This window comes from Leuresthes tenuis, unplaced genomic scaffold, assembly GCF_036924035.1.
Source record: "Leuresthes tenuis unplaced genomic scaffold, fLeuTen1.0.hap1 SCAF_3, whole genome shotgun sequence".
Taxonomy (NCBI): domain Eukaryota; kingdom Metazoa; phylum Chordata; class Actinopteri; order Atheriniformes; family Atherinopsidae; genus Leuresthes; species Leuresthes tenuis.
Genome location: NW_027325357.1, coordinates 15,581,295 through 15,597,114, shown reverse-complemented (window position 1 = coordinate 15,597,114; position 15,820 = coordinate 15,581,295). Strand labels below are relative to the sequence as shown.

The following is a 15,820-nucleotide window of genomic DNA, read 5'->3' as shown; positions in this document are numbered from 1 at the left end:
CGAACTTCAAACAGGTTCATTTTTAGCTTTTTCAGTATCGCCCTAATCCTTTTCTAGCCTTTACCACATTTCATTATTGCCCCAACATGTAAAAAAAAAAAAAAAAAAAGCTTCTTACATCCTACATGTCAGTTTCTCCTCATGAGTTTCTATTTATTCGCTCTCCTCAATGGTTTTGCAAACCGTTTCAAACGGCTGGCAATAAGCACCATCTCTGTATTTATAGTTATTTTATAGGCCTGTGAATAAGAGCATTTTCCATCAGTGCTACTGGCAGCGACAAGCTAAAAGTTATTACAAAAGAGGTTTTCCTCAAGAGCAGAGTAATTCCTCTGAGAAAACTGAATAGTAGGTATAAAGATGAACCTTCATGCATCAGGATATTCTAACATATTACACAATAGTGCTGTGTAGACTGCATTTACGCTTGCTGAATGCTAACATCAGCCTGCTACATGTTCTGATATTGTATATTTGTCACACTCACCGGGTTTCTTTTTTAGCTTGTTTGAGTGCTGACATTTGATCTTTTTCTTTTTTTTTTTTTTCAAATCAATTTGCACAAACCATAAGTCAGTGTTGCTCATGGGAATGTCGGTAAGGCACGCTAACGAGCCAAAGCACGAAAAACAAGCTGAAAGTTTTCACCCAATGATGGCGCGTGGTGCAAATTCAGAGGATCAAAGTTAAAACCGTTTCTTATGAGGGAAGCCATGCGTGCAGCGGTCCTTCAGCCCGGAATAAACAGGCAGGTTTGCATTGTACACCTGGATTTCTCCAGATAAGTCCTGACCTTTCGGCCAGATGCCTTACCTCAAAGAAGACCGCCATGGCAGCGATGATGCGTCTTTCCTTGATGGCAGCGCTGAGACTGTCAAAGTCATCTGAATTGTAAAGGTAGATCTGCATCTGGTGTGGGAAACGGAGAATAAACATCTTAAGGAGTGGACAAGGAGGACCAACAGTCAGCTCATCAATCACTTGGACGCACGATCGAGGAGCTGATGAAAAGCTGTTTTGAGGGGCAGAAAAGAAGAGTGTATTTATCACTCCTATAAATCTCTCATAATCTGTGTCAGTCTTTTTTTTGTGTGCTGCCACTCCTGGAGGCTGCCAGAGAAATACAGCATCCCATTCCTCAGGGCAACTGTCCTCACAGGCACAGTAACGAGGCGAGACGAAGAACTGGGGAGGGGGGGCGTTCTCTCTTCTTTTTTTTCATCCTCTGTGGAAAGATCTAACAGAATGGAATGCCTCTAATCATGGATCCCAATTACCTTAAAACCATCCCCAACACTGCTTCTGACATCACAACAACTCTTTGGGTGTTTGGGTGGAATGTGACAGGCGTCATACACAGAATACAAGTCCTATACCCGCCGTGGCTCTGGCTTTCAATAAAAAAAAGATTGTCATTTCTTTCATTTCAAGCTAAAATATTATGGTAGTGCTGATAAAAATCAGCAAATGATTCTAAAAGTAGCAATTGGAGCCGTCCGTCATCTTGCTGCGAGGCCTCGGCAAATTGAAAAATCCTTTCATGTCGCTGAACAGAGTTAATAGGCAATAAGAAAAAGGTCCTAGATGTTGATTTAATTAAAAGGTATGCCTTTTTCTTCTTTTCAAAGGAAAATCACCTTAAAGACACCGTAAGCCCCAATTGGCTGTGCTGACAACAAATACAAAAGGAATAAGTAAATAAGAGTATAAACATGGATATTCCATTAGTGGGAAACACAGGCCCAAACCGGGTTCAAAATGACTCAATCCAAATAATTAAAGTTAATCAGTTTCCTTTAGAGTTCCTTTAACTGCAGCCTTTAATGGAACTAATTTGTTGTCTGAGAACTCAGCAAGAAAGAGGATTGGCCATTCATCACCCTTCAGATGTTATTAACTACATTACCCAATTAAGCCGGCTCCCCTTAGGCTTCATTTACTCACCAAGATTGGCTCATGTGACCTGTTCTTGTTAACAGCACACTTTGGAAAAACGTGATTTTCAATTATACACTTTCATAGCAGTCAATAAAGCAACCCGAATCGTCTGATCACACGTTTTTGTTTCCCGCGCCTTTGCTGAGATCTGACAAATTCTCCACGTTGGAGGAAACTTCGTGCGCATCCAGAGATAAAGATGTCGATTTCAAGGACGGACAGGTGTTCTGACAAATCTTTAAGCAGAGGGACGTGCTGTCCACGTCGTCTCGGATATCCTTTGGTCTGAATTTGGTTCCTGCGCGCTCATTTTCTTCTTCATTTCCAGCACCGAGTGAGTGTGAAAACAAAAGCTTAAGAGCCGCTCCCCCCTGTCCCATTTAAGCGGAAAAGGTGAAAAAAAAAAACAAAGTCACGTTTGGCATGATTTCCCAAGACAGCAAAATGCTGAGCCCAAACAAGGAAACTACAAGGAATAAGTTTGTGTGAGGAGAGACGCTGGATTATATCACATACAAATGCATTTCCACCTCCTTTCGCTTTCACTCTGCCGCCACAGACTTTTTGTTGTTAGCAGATACATTTTCTCAATTCTCACACTCCCATCGCACATAATCATCTACCTTGTCTTTTTTTTTTTTCTTTTGAGCACCTACTAAGTGCTAGAGCACTCATTTTCAAGAAGAATCGAGTGCCAACTGTGTAGTGGTGTTACTGAAGAAGCCTGGTGTTTCTGATTAGACTATTGGCAATGCTACATAGATGTTAGCGGCGCATGCTTTTTTTTTTTTTTTTTTTTGTTTGCTCGAGTGAGATTAAACGGAAATCAGCCGCAGTGTGCTCTGTTGACCAAATGCTAACACAGCTGAGTGGAACTAACATACCAGGTGAATATACATTTGTACGGGCTTGCAGCGGAACAGCCAGCGTGGCGCTCGTTATCAAACACTAAACAGCTGCTGTCGAAGGATAAAAAGAGAAATAAAGAAGGAGGAGGAGAAAAAAAAAAAACAGGACGGGTTCTCCTTACGTAATTGCCGCTCGACAACGACAACAACAACAGTGGCTTTAAGAGCTCAAGTGCTGCAACTTCACTGCTCCATTCAGATACAGTCGTCCAGATTTCCTCTGAACAGACTAACGGTTTAAGTAGTCAGAAAACTGGTTCAGTTCCAGTGGGAGATCGCTGATATTGGTGACGTCATGCACCACAAACCTCGTCAATACTGTAATATATATACCGGCGCCGGTGCGCATCACATCAATGGTGTGATCTTTCTATTTAAACACGTACGGGGGCTGCGTTTTTTTTGGTCTTTCTACGCCGTGCTTCCTTTCCAGCACAATTGAGTCCACATCGGTGATTATGTTTCTCAATATGCTGTGAATTTCATGTCTGGAGGTGGTTTTTTTTTTTCTTCTTCTTGAGTTTAGCGTGAGTTACCTGTACTTATAGCAGTGCTTTTAGCTCTTGGACGATACGTGGGTCAAGGGATCAGTCTTCACTCATTCTCCCTGCGTTTTCTTTTCAGTGCCACTGAAGCTTTTATCTTTACCACTGTATGCTCACAGTAACACTTATTCATATGCCCTTAGTGCTGGGTGTGCAAACGTATACCCTTCCAAGGTGTGATTTGTAATACATGTATAATTAATCTAACCTTGGTGACACCCTAATATATTATGGGAAAAGATCTCCCTAAGGTACCCCGAGGGAGGAAAAATCCACACTTTCATTTTTCATTGTGCTGTTTGAGCGAACAGGTGGTCCATCTATCGATTTCCCCACTTCACTCCCATGAAAAAGACCGTGGTTAGATTAATGTCAAGCTCAGGAGCCACAGGCCAAGCAGCCCACTGGGTTCTCTCCCTCCCTCCCTCTCTCTCTGTCTCTCTTTCCCTCTTTTTTTTATCTTTATTTTTTTGTTAACATAACCATACTACAAAGCCAGATCCGCTCCATAATCCAGCTCATTGAAACTAAATTTGTCTTTCACCTCCTGTTCACAGGCACACTATATTTGTGCTGGTTTTCAAGTTTTCGGGCAGGTGGCACAAAAGCAACCTCCCCCCCTCTTCCTGTAAGAGTAAATCCTTTATGCAGGGTGTTACACAGTGACTCAGGGCTGAATGTGACTCATTTGGAGCCGAGAGATAATTAGACAGCAGGTTGGAAAATTGTTTCTGTTTAACAGAGGCAAGTAGGTCCTGGAGCTGAACCTCCACGGCCCACGGCCGCTCACATCTCAGGCAAAAACCCATAATCGCCCAAACAAAAGCTAACCTCTGCTATAAAGGGTCACCGGGTACTCCAAGCAGAAACATTTACACATTCGGTACAACACGTATGATTTGCTGCACACATCTTGTCAGATATAATACAGCGTCGAATCTATCAAATCGTTCGTGGTCATAAATATGAAAAATGAAAACAACACATCTTACAAGATGAAGCAGTCAAATGGCTAAAGGCTAGATCCTACATAAGCACACTCCCCTGCAACCATTCATCATTCGATTTCACTCTTACCTTCTGGTTCACGCTGACGAATAATACATCATGTCTGATGTATGCGATCCGACTTATTGAAAACAGAATAATTTCTTAAAAGCAGACCTGCCACTCTGGGTCGTTTCGGTGGTGCACTGCGTGCATGTACACTACATGTGTCGTTAACAGAATACATGGGTGGAAGAGTCTTTTTGTTCCTCCTGCAGGGAGGAAGAAAAAAAAAAAAAATCAATGGCAACTGTCTATTTTAAATCACAAAGTGACTGAAGTTGCCTTCAGAGACTTTTGTTGACCCCATTTTTCCCCTCAGTTCCCATCATACAGCGCTGTGTGTCACATCGGTTCCATCGGGACCGCCACGCGCCTCACGTGCTTCGTCACCAGAACAGGGTCACCCTTCATTTGAATGGTGAAGAGCACGGAGCGCCGCTTCTGACATTGTGGAAACGGAAAAGAGAAACTAAAATCCAAAGAATTTGGATATTATTTTCAAACAAGATGTTTATTTGAAAAAAAAAAAAAAAAAAAGCTCCAAAGACAGTATATCAAACAAGAGTGAAAAACATCATTTAAAAAGAACGTGAGAAGTTGGGACAGGGGGGACGTTTACCACTGAGTTGCATCAGCTGCTCTTTTAAAAGCCCTCTGTCAGAGTTGGCCAGGCTGACAGATGTAGTTTTGAAAGTAAAATGTTTTCCCAAATCTTGCTTGATGCAAGACTTCAGCTCTACAAGTCAGGGCATTCTTCGCTTCATTTTCTTTCTTTTTTTTGTTTGTTCTGTTCGTTTCAGGACGCACTAAATGTTTTCAAACGGTGCCGAGTCTGGGAGGCAGGAGGCCCGCGAGTGTTACGATGGACTCGTGCCGTTTCACCTGCGGTGCGTTGCCTTAATTGCTTAAAAAAAGGCAACACCTTCCACGGAGAAGATTATTGGATGGCAGCTTGTGCTTCTGCACAAACTTTACATTTTTCAGCATTTACTGGTGCCTTCAAACATGCGTCAGTCAGCCATGCAACGTGCACTAATGCCCCACCATAATAAACCGTATTTCACCAGAGTGCTGCTAACAAGCTGGATGGTTTTAACACAGGTCTCATAATTCCATTTAATCAGACCACAGTACAGTCTTTTATTTTTTCCTACTTTGTTTCAGTCCATTAATCAATTAGTTCTGTGATGCTTTGCGAGTTTTTCTTTTAACCCCCCCAATAGCACACAGAGTTGCCGCAGATGATCTTTGCATGCAGATGGCAGACTTTTCTTTACGATTGGCCCCAAACATTTAGGGGGGGGGGGCAGTGCCGTGCTCACAAACTCACCTTCCCTGCGTCAGCACACAGGTCTGCTGTAATCGAGGATGATTAGGCTTGTTTTCCCACATTTTCGGCATATTTGGCCAAGGTTTGCATCTCTACAAATGGCAAGAGCTGGATTTCTTTCAATGATTTGTCCTTTGCTTTCCTCTCTTTATTCGAACCGTTCCGCTTGCTTGCTAACCAGTCGCGGTCGGCAAGCAAGCACTCAGCTCCAGCTTGCGGTTTCAAGGTGTTTCAGTTCACTCGGGCTTAGATGCATTTCAGCAATATGAAGACAACCAGCAAAGATCATCATCATCAAGTGTTTTGTTTGTTTTCATCCTATATAAAACATGTGGCTTTTTTTTTTTTTTGACCCAACATTATTTCTGTTTCATGGTCCCCCCTCCCCCTCCCCTCCCTCCTCTCCCCCCCTCCTAACCCAAACAGGTGTGTTCATGCTGTTTACTTGTATAAAAGAAGCATATTAGCAGTGGGATCTGTGCACCTTCACAGAGAACTCAAAGCAAAACCATTCTCTAAACACCAAAGACATGCCAAGCCACAAATCTACATCTCACATCCATGAACTGGAGGACATAATTTCCTCGTTCCCCGTGCTTTTTTTTTTTCTCTCCTGTACTTTTTTTTCTTAACAGCTGCCCAAATTGGCCATTAAAGTAAATTCCACCATATTATTTAGAAGCACACCATCAAAGGAGCCATATGCACAACAGCTTTATAATGGCTGTATATAATCCGGTGCCCTTTAACACTACACTGAACACAAAATGATGTGGCAAAAATAAATCTAATTACCCAGCCATTCAGCATCAAAAGCCGTGCTGGTGAAGAGGGCTCCAAAGAAGAGAGCCAAGAAACAAACAGAGGAGGACTCAAGCTGCGTGTTTGGATTCCGTACAGAGAGGAAAACCAACAGATATTTCCTGCTTTTATTCACTGTTGAATTTTACGAAATTATCAAAAACTGTGCAAGGTTCAGAAGAAAATCACTACTTTAACCCTACAAAATACACAAAGTGTGATGCATTTGCTAATTCAATTTAGGAATGGTACAGTAAATGATAAAAAAAGAGAGGCTGTCATAACCCTTTTTTCTGCGTGGTATAAAAAAAGAGGGAGATTTATGCTTTAATCCGTTATGCACAATGCATCATAACAGAGGATTTGAGACTTTGCACCCTTTACACCTCTTTTACAAGAGTTTTGGATGATTTTTGTTGGTTTCCCTTTATTACTTGCAATCTGTTCTCCCTTTTTCAAACACTTGGATACTGCAGCTTGATTTGTGTGTGTGTGTGTGTGTGTGAGAGAGAGATCCTCCCAGTCTGATAAATCCCCTCATCTTTTACACTCTAGAAGACCACTCAGTAATAAAACCTTCCAGTGCTATAAAGATGGTGTCTCCAAACACAATCGGATATAGCCCAGGATAATGTCATCAGGGTTATGCTTGCGCTAATTTCTGCATGTGATTGTTTTCTAGTAAACTAACTTTAATGTGAACGAGCTGCAGAGTTGGAAATGAAAGAAAATGATGTTGGCTCCTATAGCTTTATGGCGGTGAACATGGCAAAATTCTTTTCTGTAATTGTTCTTTGTATGGATGGACTGATTTATATGTACATGCATTTACTCGGGGATGCCATGACCAAGGCCTTTGATGATGAGCTCATAAATGACACATCTACAATAGTTTAATTTGACTCTTCAGTGGATCCAGAGCTCACTAAAAGCCTCTTTTGAAAGAAGACCGCTAATAGGCACAGACACGTTGCCTCAATTCAGCATTTACTGCCGTATACTGTTGAGCTTTTGAAGTTTTAAATGCCAACGTTTCAAAGCTCCACAGAGCCCAATCCACAAAGAATTCCGCCATGATTCACGAGCTTAAAATGTGTCTAAACCTTAACTTTGAGGTTCATTAGTTAGTTTAGAAATAGCATCAACCTGTAAAACACTTTGCTAATGATTCTCTAATATTCACTGTTTGACCTTCAACACTGGACCATAAGCATTTGCCAAACTGCGAGTAGTAACATGACGTTTACCTCTACAGGGAACCTTCTGCCATTGATGCTGTGCTCTGAGCCTGCCGATCCATTACTCTGGCCCCAGTGAAACTCCATCTTCTCGGCCTTAAAGCGTCCTGGCAGTCCAGCACCTCTCACAAAGTAGTCGTCCTTCAGGAGCACAGCAACTGAAGACAAACGGGGAGGGGGGGGGAGGAATAATCGAATCAAAGGCAGAAATGTAAGCGCAAATATGCAAAGACAGCAGAAAGGGAGACTACAAATTAAATAAGAGCACGTAAAGTAGCTCAAGTCTTATTATAAATGACACACTTGCATTCATAATTTTTTTTTTCCAGAAATATTCTATGTTTCAGATCTAAGATGTCACATTGTGCTACTCCCAAAGGGAATAATAAAGTCGTCTATCTATCTATTTCTTTTTTTTTTCTTTTTTTTTTTAATATCTATGAGAAGAGTCCTTCTATAGGCTGCTAAATGGAAAGTCAGTGTGAGCACCTACACAGCGATGTTAGATATGTGCCCTTTAGAGAAAGCACAAGAATGCTTCCCCCCCGGTGGCCTTGACATCCCTGGTTGACTGTGTGAGGTGTAGTGAACAGGTTCAGCAAAAAGCTGCCGTCTCTTTAATTGTTGCACGACTCGCTACGACACATAATGGCATTCGCATGCCTTGTGATCTTCATCCACATGGCAGCTTTTAAAAAGGACTGCAATGCCACTGCTTCCTCTGCAGAATAGCAGGCATTTTTTTTCCCCACCTTCTCTCATGTAAGATTCATTAACAGCGGAGGCTCCGGCAAAGACATTTTTTGTCGAGGAAATTAGGAATTTCAGTTGTTTGCGCGGCCCGATGCACAGAAATGGTTTGATTTTTCATCTATGAATGTGACTTTACAGATATGACACAGCAAAGACTTGTGTGCTAATGTGTCGGTGGCATCTTTTCAAATTTTTCCCAAGACTCGAAGATCCCAAAACAGGTCGCAGTGTTAATAAGTGTTAATAGTTACTGCTCCTTCCAGAAAGACTACCTATTGGAGATGGCTGAACCAAAGAACCGATCGCGCATGGATGGCGATAAAGGTAAAGAAAACTTGATATAACATTAATACCACCAATATGCTATGCCCTTTTTCTTTATAATTTACAGTGGCAAACACACACAGACACAGACTGCAGATGAGCTGCAACGAAAGGCTTGCCCTTCAGGAGAAACTCAGGCTTTGGTATGTTGCCTGAGGGCACTTCTTCGTGTATACAGGAGCTTGTCAATGTTCTTCGTAATGTCATGTAAGGCCAAGTTTAAGCCGTGTTGGTAATCCGTGGCATTTGAAACAACATGGCAAGCCAGATTATCATCCCTCTGCTGTCCTGGCTGAGGTCACACATGCTAACGCATTTAGAACCCTTTACCACGTCTAGATTTGACATCATTAGCCAGATTAGACCTGATGCTCTGTCGGCTGATCCTTGGTGTTACATGAGGATTTAGTCAGCCTCTGAATCAGGAAAGCCCACTTTTAATCATATCACAAAGCAAACTAGGAGAGAAAACAAACAAAAAGACTCCCAGCAAACAGACAACATAAAGGATAGGTTGTGAAGAGGGGAACGCAGGAGATTAACATTAGCAAAAACAGGTCAGCCGTTGATGGATAGAGGGCGAAAAAAAAAGAAGTTGCAGATTTGAAGAAACAAAAGGAAGAGACAAGAAGATCTGAGGGGAGAAGAATGATGCGTGATGAGGGATGAACTGAGATTGTGTCGTGAGGCAGGAAAGAATCTGCCAGCAGTATTAATGTGCTGTTTAAACTGGAGGTCCACAGCATGAAGAAGAAGAAATGATGCGGGAGATTTCCAAGACTGAAAGCATTAGGTCAAAGTAAAAAAAAACAGTCTGCACAGGAAATAACAACCCATAACATTATCATAATGTGCAAAAAAATAAAAATTCCCCCGTAACTGCTGTTGTTGAAGGAATGTAATCCTATGTGCAACATGAGAAAAGCTGAGGAACGGAGACGCTGGCTGGCCTTGGGAGTTTCATTAGGAATGCAGCCCTGGGTGTATGTGAACCCTCAAACAGCAGAGGAAGAATTAGAAGCTAAGCCAAAAAGACCTTGAATCAGAGCCTGTGAAAGAAGAGGGGTGTGTGTGAAAGTAAATCCTTGATCAATGCAGATGTCTCTGGGGCCTTCCGATTCCCCCAGAATTGGGTTTAAAGTTGTTTGAAATTTCACTGAGAACTGTTTTGTTGAGGAACGGAGCGTGAATGGCGGCCAATCAGCCTGATCTCAAAGCAGGTCAAGGCACAAGGGAATGTCATGTAATCAATTGCAGTGAACTTTTAAGATCTATTCACTCAGCTCTTAATTGCAAGAGTGACTTTTAAATAGTGAGAAGGATGTTAATGCCCCTCAGCGGGAGGGGTGGGGGGTTTGAGCAACTCAATTTCAGCACCCCCCCCTAGTGCCAATAACAGGTTGGAGTCGGCAAAATACAGCAGTGTAATGTCTAAAGGCATTATGTCATAGCAATACATCTAACTGCGAGAGCAAAGACTATATTTAGGGAGTTCTTTTCGGTAATGAGCTCACTGATTCACCTCGATCTGGAACAGCACTTGGCTTTAACTGAGCATCATCCAGCTGTTTGGCTACCTGACCTGCAGCTTTACCGTCTTTCCTCTCAGTCTTTCCTAGTGCAGTTCTTAAGACTCAGCGGGTAGACTCAGTTAAAAAGCCGTAACATGCAACAGCGCTCTACCGGATCAGCCGCAAATGGGAAACAGACTCAGTCGGTGGCAAGCTGATGAACACGGTGACGGATAAGAGTCAGACATTTCCTTTAGGACACTCGGAACGAGCCAGGTCAAGTCACACGCCGACTTCAACCCGAAGGCAGAGCAACTGAGAGGGACGGCTCCGTTTTTTCCAGCATGCACACAGACGCGGCGCATATTTCTGTGTACAGAAATGCCACATAGATTTAGAAAGAACGTCAAAAGACAAGAGCGTTTATGTGTCGTCGAGGGCTTAAATTCCTTTTGCCCTTGCCCACCATGACCTGAAAAGAGGATAGTCTACACACCAGTGTTGTGTAATGGAAGCCGATACAAACATTCTTTCGTATATTCATTAACATTCAGCTGCATGCGCAACTAATCCATAGGATAATGTCAAAAGAGTTAATTACAGTGCACTCAAAGACTTTTCTGATTTTGTAAAAAATCTGCAAAGTCTTTGGAGGAAAAGTTTCACAATCTGGCAAAAAAAAAAAAAAAAAACAACATAAACACAAGCACTTTAAATGTAATTAAGGCCGAGCACATTTTATATTATTAAGCCGTTTATTATACACGTTGAATAGTTTAATGATCGTGGCCCGACAAAGGCCAACATTTCTGGCCGTCCGCCACAGCCGGTTGGTCTCTGGAAAACTGACTCTCTGTTGCATTTAAATGGAAATGCATTCATTCAAGTCAGAATAAAGCAGAAATAATTGTGTTCCGAGGTTTTCACATCACAGAGAACGTTATCGACAACTCGGCCAAACACGAATGATTAAAGCGATAGCTAAGTATATAGAATTACATCAAAAATCCCTGTTCGAGGCTTTGTTTAACAACCTAAACGCAGCTTAAGAGAGAAAAGACGTGGGGAAAAAAAAGACTATCAAGGATACAAAAAGTTATGATGTGGAGCATAACAGATGAGAACTCTGAAGGACAAAGACTCTGGGAGAACAATGCAACTTCCCAGACTTGTTTGAACAAACGTTTTTCAGTGAATATGAAGGGCAAATGCCTCGCATGACCAATAACTAACTCGCACTACAAAATGATGTCACGAGCGGCCACATTTGAGGTGATAAGGACTTTGAAATATAACGTCTGGGCTACGGAAAATACACCGGAGAAACCAGGCCACCTCTATAACAAATCATTTCACGGGGAGTCATGACCACAGATAGAGTCTGCTATGGATGTTGGCGCTACCTAAGAGAGGAGCAGTAATGTGACAGGAAATTAACCTGCAGAAACCGCAGAGCGTTCAGCTGTTTCAGTTAGACTAGACATAATTTCAGGTCATGTAGCCTGGCTGTGCTGGTAAAATGGAATAAGAGAATTAGAAATGTCACACTTGTGGTTAAAGTGTCCTGCATCAGGAGCCGTGGGATTTTCTTCTTCTTCTTCTTCTTTTTTTTTTTGGACGGTCAATTTACAGATATTTTTAGGGGCTGGCTTTCTTACTGTAATGGCCTCGGTGGGTGAGGGTAATAAAAAGCCTACATATTTTTCTACACGACTAACTGATATTACATCAATTTCACAATACGCCGCTGAGTTTTGAGTCGACCTTTCCCAGACAACCTTTGCTCTGGAGTATTTTGCGGTAATGTGGTTCCACTTCCCCCTTATTTTTCACAGCCATTTAAGATCCTCTTGTCCCGTGTTTTCCCAAAATGACACCGAGCCACGTTACTTCCATCTTTGTAAATAAGCAGCCCGCAGCACTGCTCGGCTGTGTCAGTGGCCTTGGTTGCCATGGCGGCTAACAACTCTCATTATGATCAAACGCTAAAAGATGACAGTGCTCCCATCAGAAAGTGTGCCAAAAGCAGACAGATCAATTAGGGTCAGACTTTTCACACCGGCGTGCGGCGGATTAGCCCAACTAAAGACGTGAAAAGAAACAACTTTGCGGCAGTGAGTTTAAGAAGCAGCTAATTGAGCGAGATTCAGAATGAATCTGTAAACAAAGCGTGCAAAGCTTAGCCTACCAACAGAACGTGGAGCGCAGGGCATTGGGGGGTGATGGGGGGGGGGGTAAAAATAAAGGAATAATAACCAGCTCACAGATTTTCAAGAACCACGGTGGACTGATGAGCGTCTGTGAGGCCGCCGCGTCTTTCACTGAAGCAGCGAAGCCATTTTTCAAACACCTGAAGCACGTTTGGTGTTTCTTTGTGTGCTGAAGAAAACATTTTTTTGCTTGGATTTCAAAAGATCCACATTCTGAAATATCCTTGATGATATCCAGCCAGTACTCAGTCTTTCAGACCCCTCACTCATGCCTCCGTCACCCTCCCACACACTTGTCACCTCACTGAGAGCTCTGAGTGACTTATGGACAATGCTCACCTCAACCCAGTGTCACTTTGTTTACTTGTTTGTATTGAAAGACTTTTTCGGCTCCTGACACGGTGTTATTGTGGAATTTTCACACTGGCCAGACCCTTCAGTTTGCCCACTTTAACCAGCCACTCGACTTGTTTTTACACTGCGACCGGCCATACTTCGATGTTTTTAACCAGGATCTCCACCTTCGTACTGACTCAGACAACAGCTGTGCGATTTAACGCTGAATGCACGATCGATGCGTAACTGACCGATGTTACCCCCTTAAATATATAGTTCATCTACTTGTATTATGATTCTTGTAACAGCATCTTTACAGGTCTGCCTAAAAAGTCAGTTAGACAACTGCAGCTCATCCAGAACTCAGCTGCTCGAGTCCTCACTAAGACCAAAAAAAGTGGAGCACATCAGTCCAGCTCTGAGGTCTTTACACTGGCTGCCTGTCCATCAGAGGATAGACTTTAAAGTTCTGATGCTGGTCTATAAAGCTCGGAATGGTCTAGGACCAAAATACATCAGTGACCTCCTGACCCACTATGAACCTTCCAGACCCCTCAGGTCATCTGGATCCGGTTTTTTTTATCAGTTCCCAGAGTCAGAACCAGACATGGAGTAGCTGCATTCAGCTTCTATGCTCCACATGTCTGGAACAAAGTCCCAGAAAGCCTCAGATCAGCTGAAACACTCAGTGTATTTAAGACACATCTATAAGCGTGAGTTTCAAAACGGAATCATATTTTAACTATTGATTTTATCTTTCATATATATATTTAATCTTTTCTGATTCTATCTATTGTTCTTATTTCTTTCTTTTGTTTAAATTTTAAATCGCGCTTTTCATTTCTTCTGTTTTAATGTCTCTGTAAAGCACTTTGAATAACCTTGGCGTTGAATTGTGCCATACAAATAAACTCGCCTTGCCTATGTTCACCACCATTGTCCTTACTGTACTATCTGCACTGTCAACGTCACACATACATCGTACAGATGTTCCTTTGCTGCTGTTACCATTTTGCACAACCATAACCTAACTTATAGAGCCATTTATGCTGCTACTCCTAGCAACACATAGTAGATTCCTATATTTGCACATTTCTTCCATCTTTTTATTGCCCATCTTTTTAGCTTTAGCATAAATCTCATCTGTGTGTATTTGAATGTTTACTTGTACTACAAATGTCTGTGTGGGAAACGTCCTTTCGATTCCTTCGCATGTCTTCACATATGAAATAATTGACATTAAAGCTACTTTGACTTTGATATGGGTAAAAAAAAATCCTGATATGGAGGATTTTTGTATTTTAAGAATTTGCACTGATTTTTTTAACATCACAGAATAAAAAAAAATACATTAAAAGGTGAACCATCTGCAAAATAATTAAGTTGTCCAATTTTTTTTTTGGGCCAGCCAAGTTTATTTCATAACTGGTGCATTAAGGCACATCACAGTGATCCAAAAGCCCTTAAAATGCAATATTAAAATGAGGCTTTTCATGGTTAACTGCAGAACTGTTTGCAATAGCCCAATACAACAAAGGCTTTCTGTATTACAGGGAAAAGCATCTCCAGCTGTGTTACATGGCAACAGACAATACTTCAAATGTGGCATCATTTCACAAAGAGTTACCAATATCGTCTACAGACACAACGAAACTAAATATCTGATGCAAACCTGTTTTTCCGGTGTTTTTCATGGTGGTTTGATTGGAGGACTCAATGTTGAACTTGTCAAGCACCAACTCCTGGTACTCCTCCGAAACCGAAGCGCGGTCATCTACAACATCCACAGGGGATTGGTTATTAGCAGCACACTCTGGGTATAACGCCGCCCAGCCTCGAGGTCCATGGCTCCCTGCAGAAAACAGAGCACACAAAGATGTGGACTGTGCAGAATGTAGACTGGCTCACACTGATCACCTTTATCCATGGATATCAACTCTGCCACAGATTAAATTAGAAACAGTAACAATGAAGCTACCGCTGCAGCAGCCCACAGGGTAACAGCCACAACAGAGAGGAGAAGGGGACAAAGATTCTTTCATATTCATTCAGCTGCAGTGCCCTCTCAGTCCCCCTGCTGCTCCCTCCCCTCAGCTGAGAAAACATGAGAGCACAATAAAAATTCTTCATCTGGGTACAAACAATTCCAGTGCTAATTGTCCACGGAAAATATAAATATCCAAACGAGTCATATTGCTGTGTTGCGACACTATCTGGACCAGAGCCCGGAATGAGAAGCGAGCTTTTGCGCATCTCTTCTTTCTCCAATAAAAAGCGAGCGTAATCAATAGTCTTTAAAAGCAGAAAGAAAAAAATAATACTTTGCGTGAACAATTCATGCGCAGCGTGTGCTGCAGACCAACTTCCTGTGGAATCCCCATCCAGTGTCTGCTCTTTTAATCCTCTATCCCCCTACAGTGGCGCTTCTACAAAGGAATAATCCACAACCGACAGGGGTCCCCTTGATCTCTTCCAGGGTACAATTGGCCGATGCAACAACAAAAGCCGAGGGATCAGGGGAACAAGGAAGCATGCATGGATTTTAACTTTTCTGGGTTAGCACAATATTCATGATCTCCTTCCCTACAGATATAGGACAACTTTGCTACGAGCTCATGAAAAAGATATGAGAACTCCTCTTGACTACAAAAAAAAAAAAAAACATGAATCGAGGGGTGGCTTTATGCCTTGGTTTGTATAAACACCTTAAAGCTAAACAGACTGTACTCGCCTCCTTCAAAAGGACACTTTGATTCAGAATCAGTGCAACACAGCCAGAGAACAACGCGCACTGTGGGGTGACATATCGACAGAACATTTGCACAAGTTCTTGTTGTATTCAGAGCACAGATACATGTTCATTGGAGAGATTAATA

The 15,820-nt window shown here is 42.2% G+C and overlaps 1 protein-coding gene across 2 annotated transcripts in view; it reads right to left on the bottom strand.

Moving 5' to 3' along the window:
* ca16b (carbonic anhydrase XVI b) overlaps window positions 1-15,820 on the bottom strand; it is a 98,815-nt gene that overhangs the window by 31,163 nt on the left and 51,832 nt on the right. For both annotated transcript variants that reach the window (XM_072382039.1, XM_072382040.1), the window contains exons 3-5: window positions 14,617-14,796; window positions 7,820-7,968; window positions 814-909 (exon numbers count right to left, since the gene is read on the bottom strand). In XM_072382039.1, coding sequence (XP_072238140.1) covers window positions 814-909; window positions 7,820-7,968; window positions 14,617-14,796 — 425 coding nt within the window. The remainder of the gene's footprint in view (window positions 1-813; window positions 910-7,819; window positions 7,969-14,616; window positions 14,797-15,820) is intronic.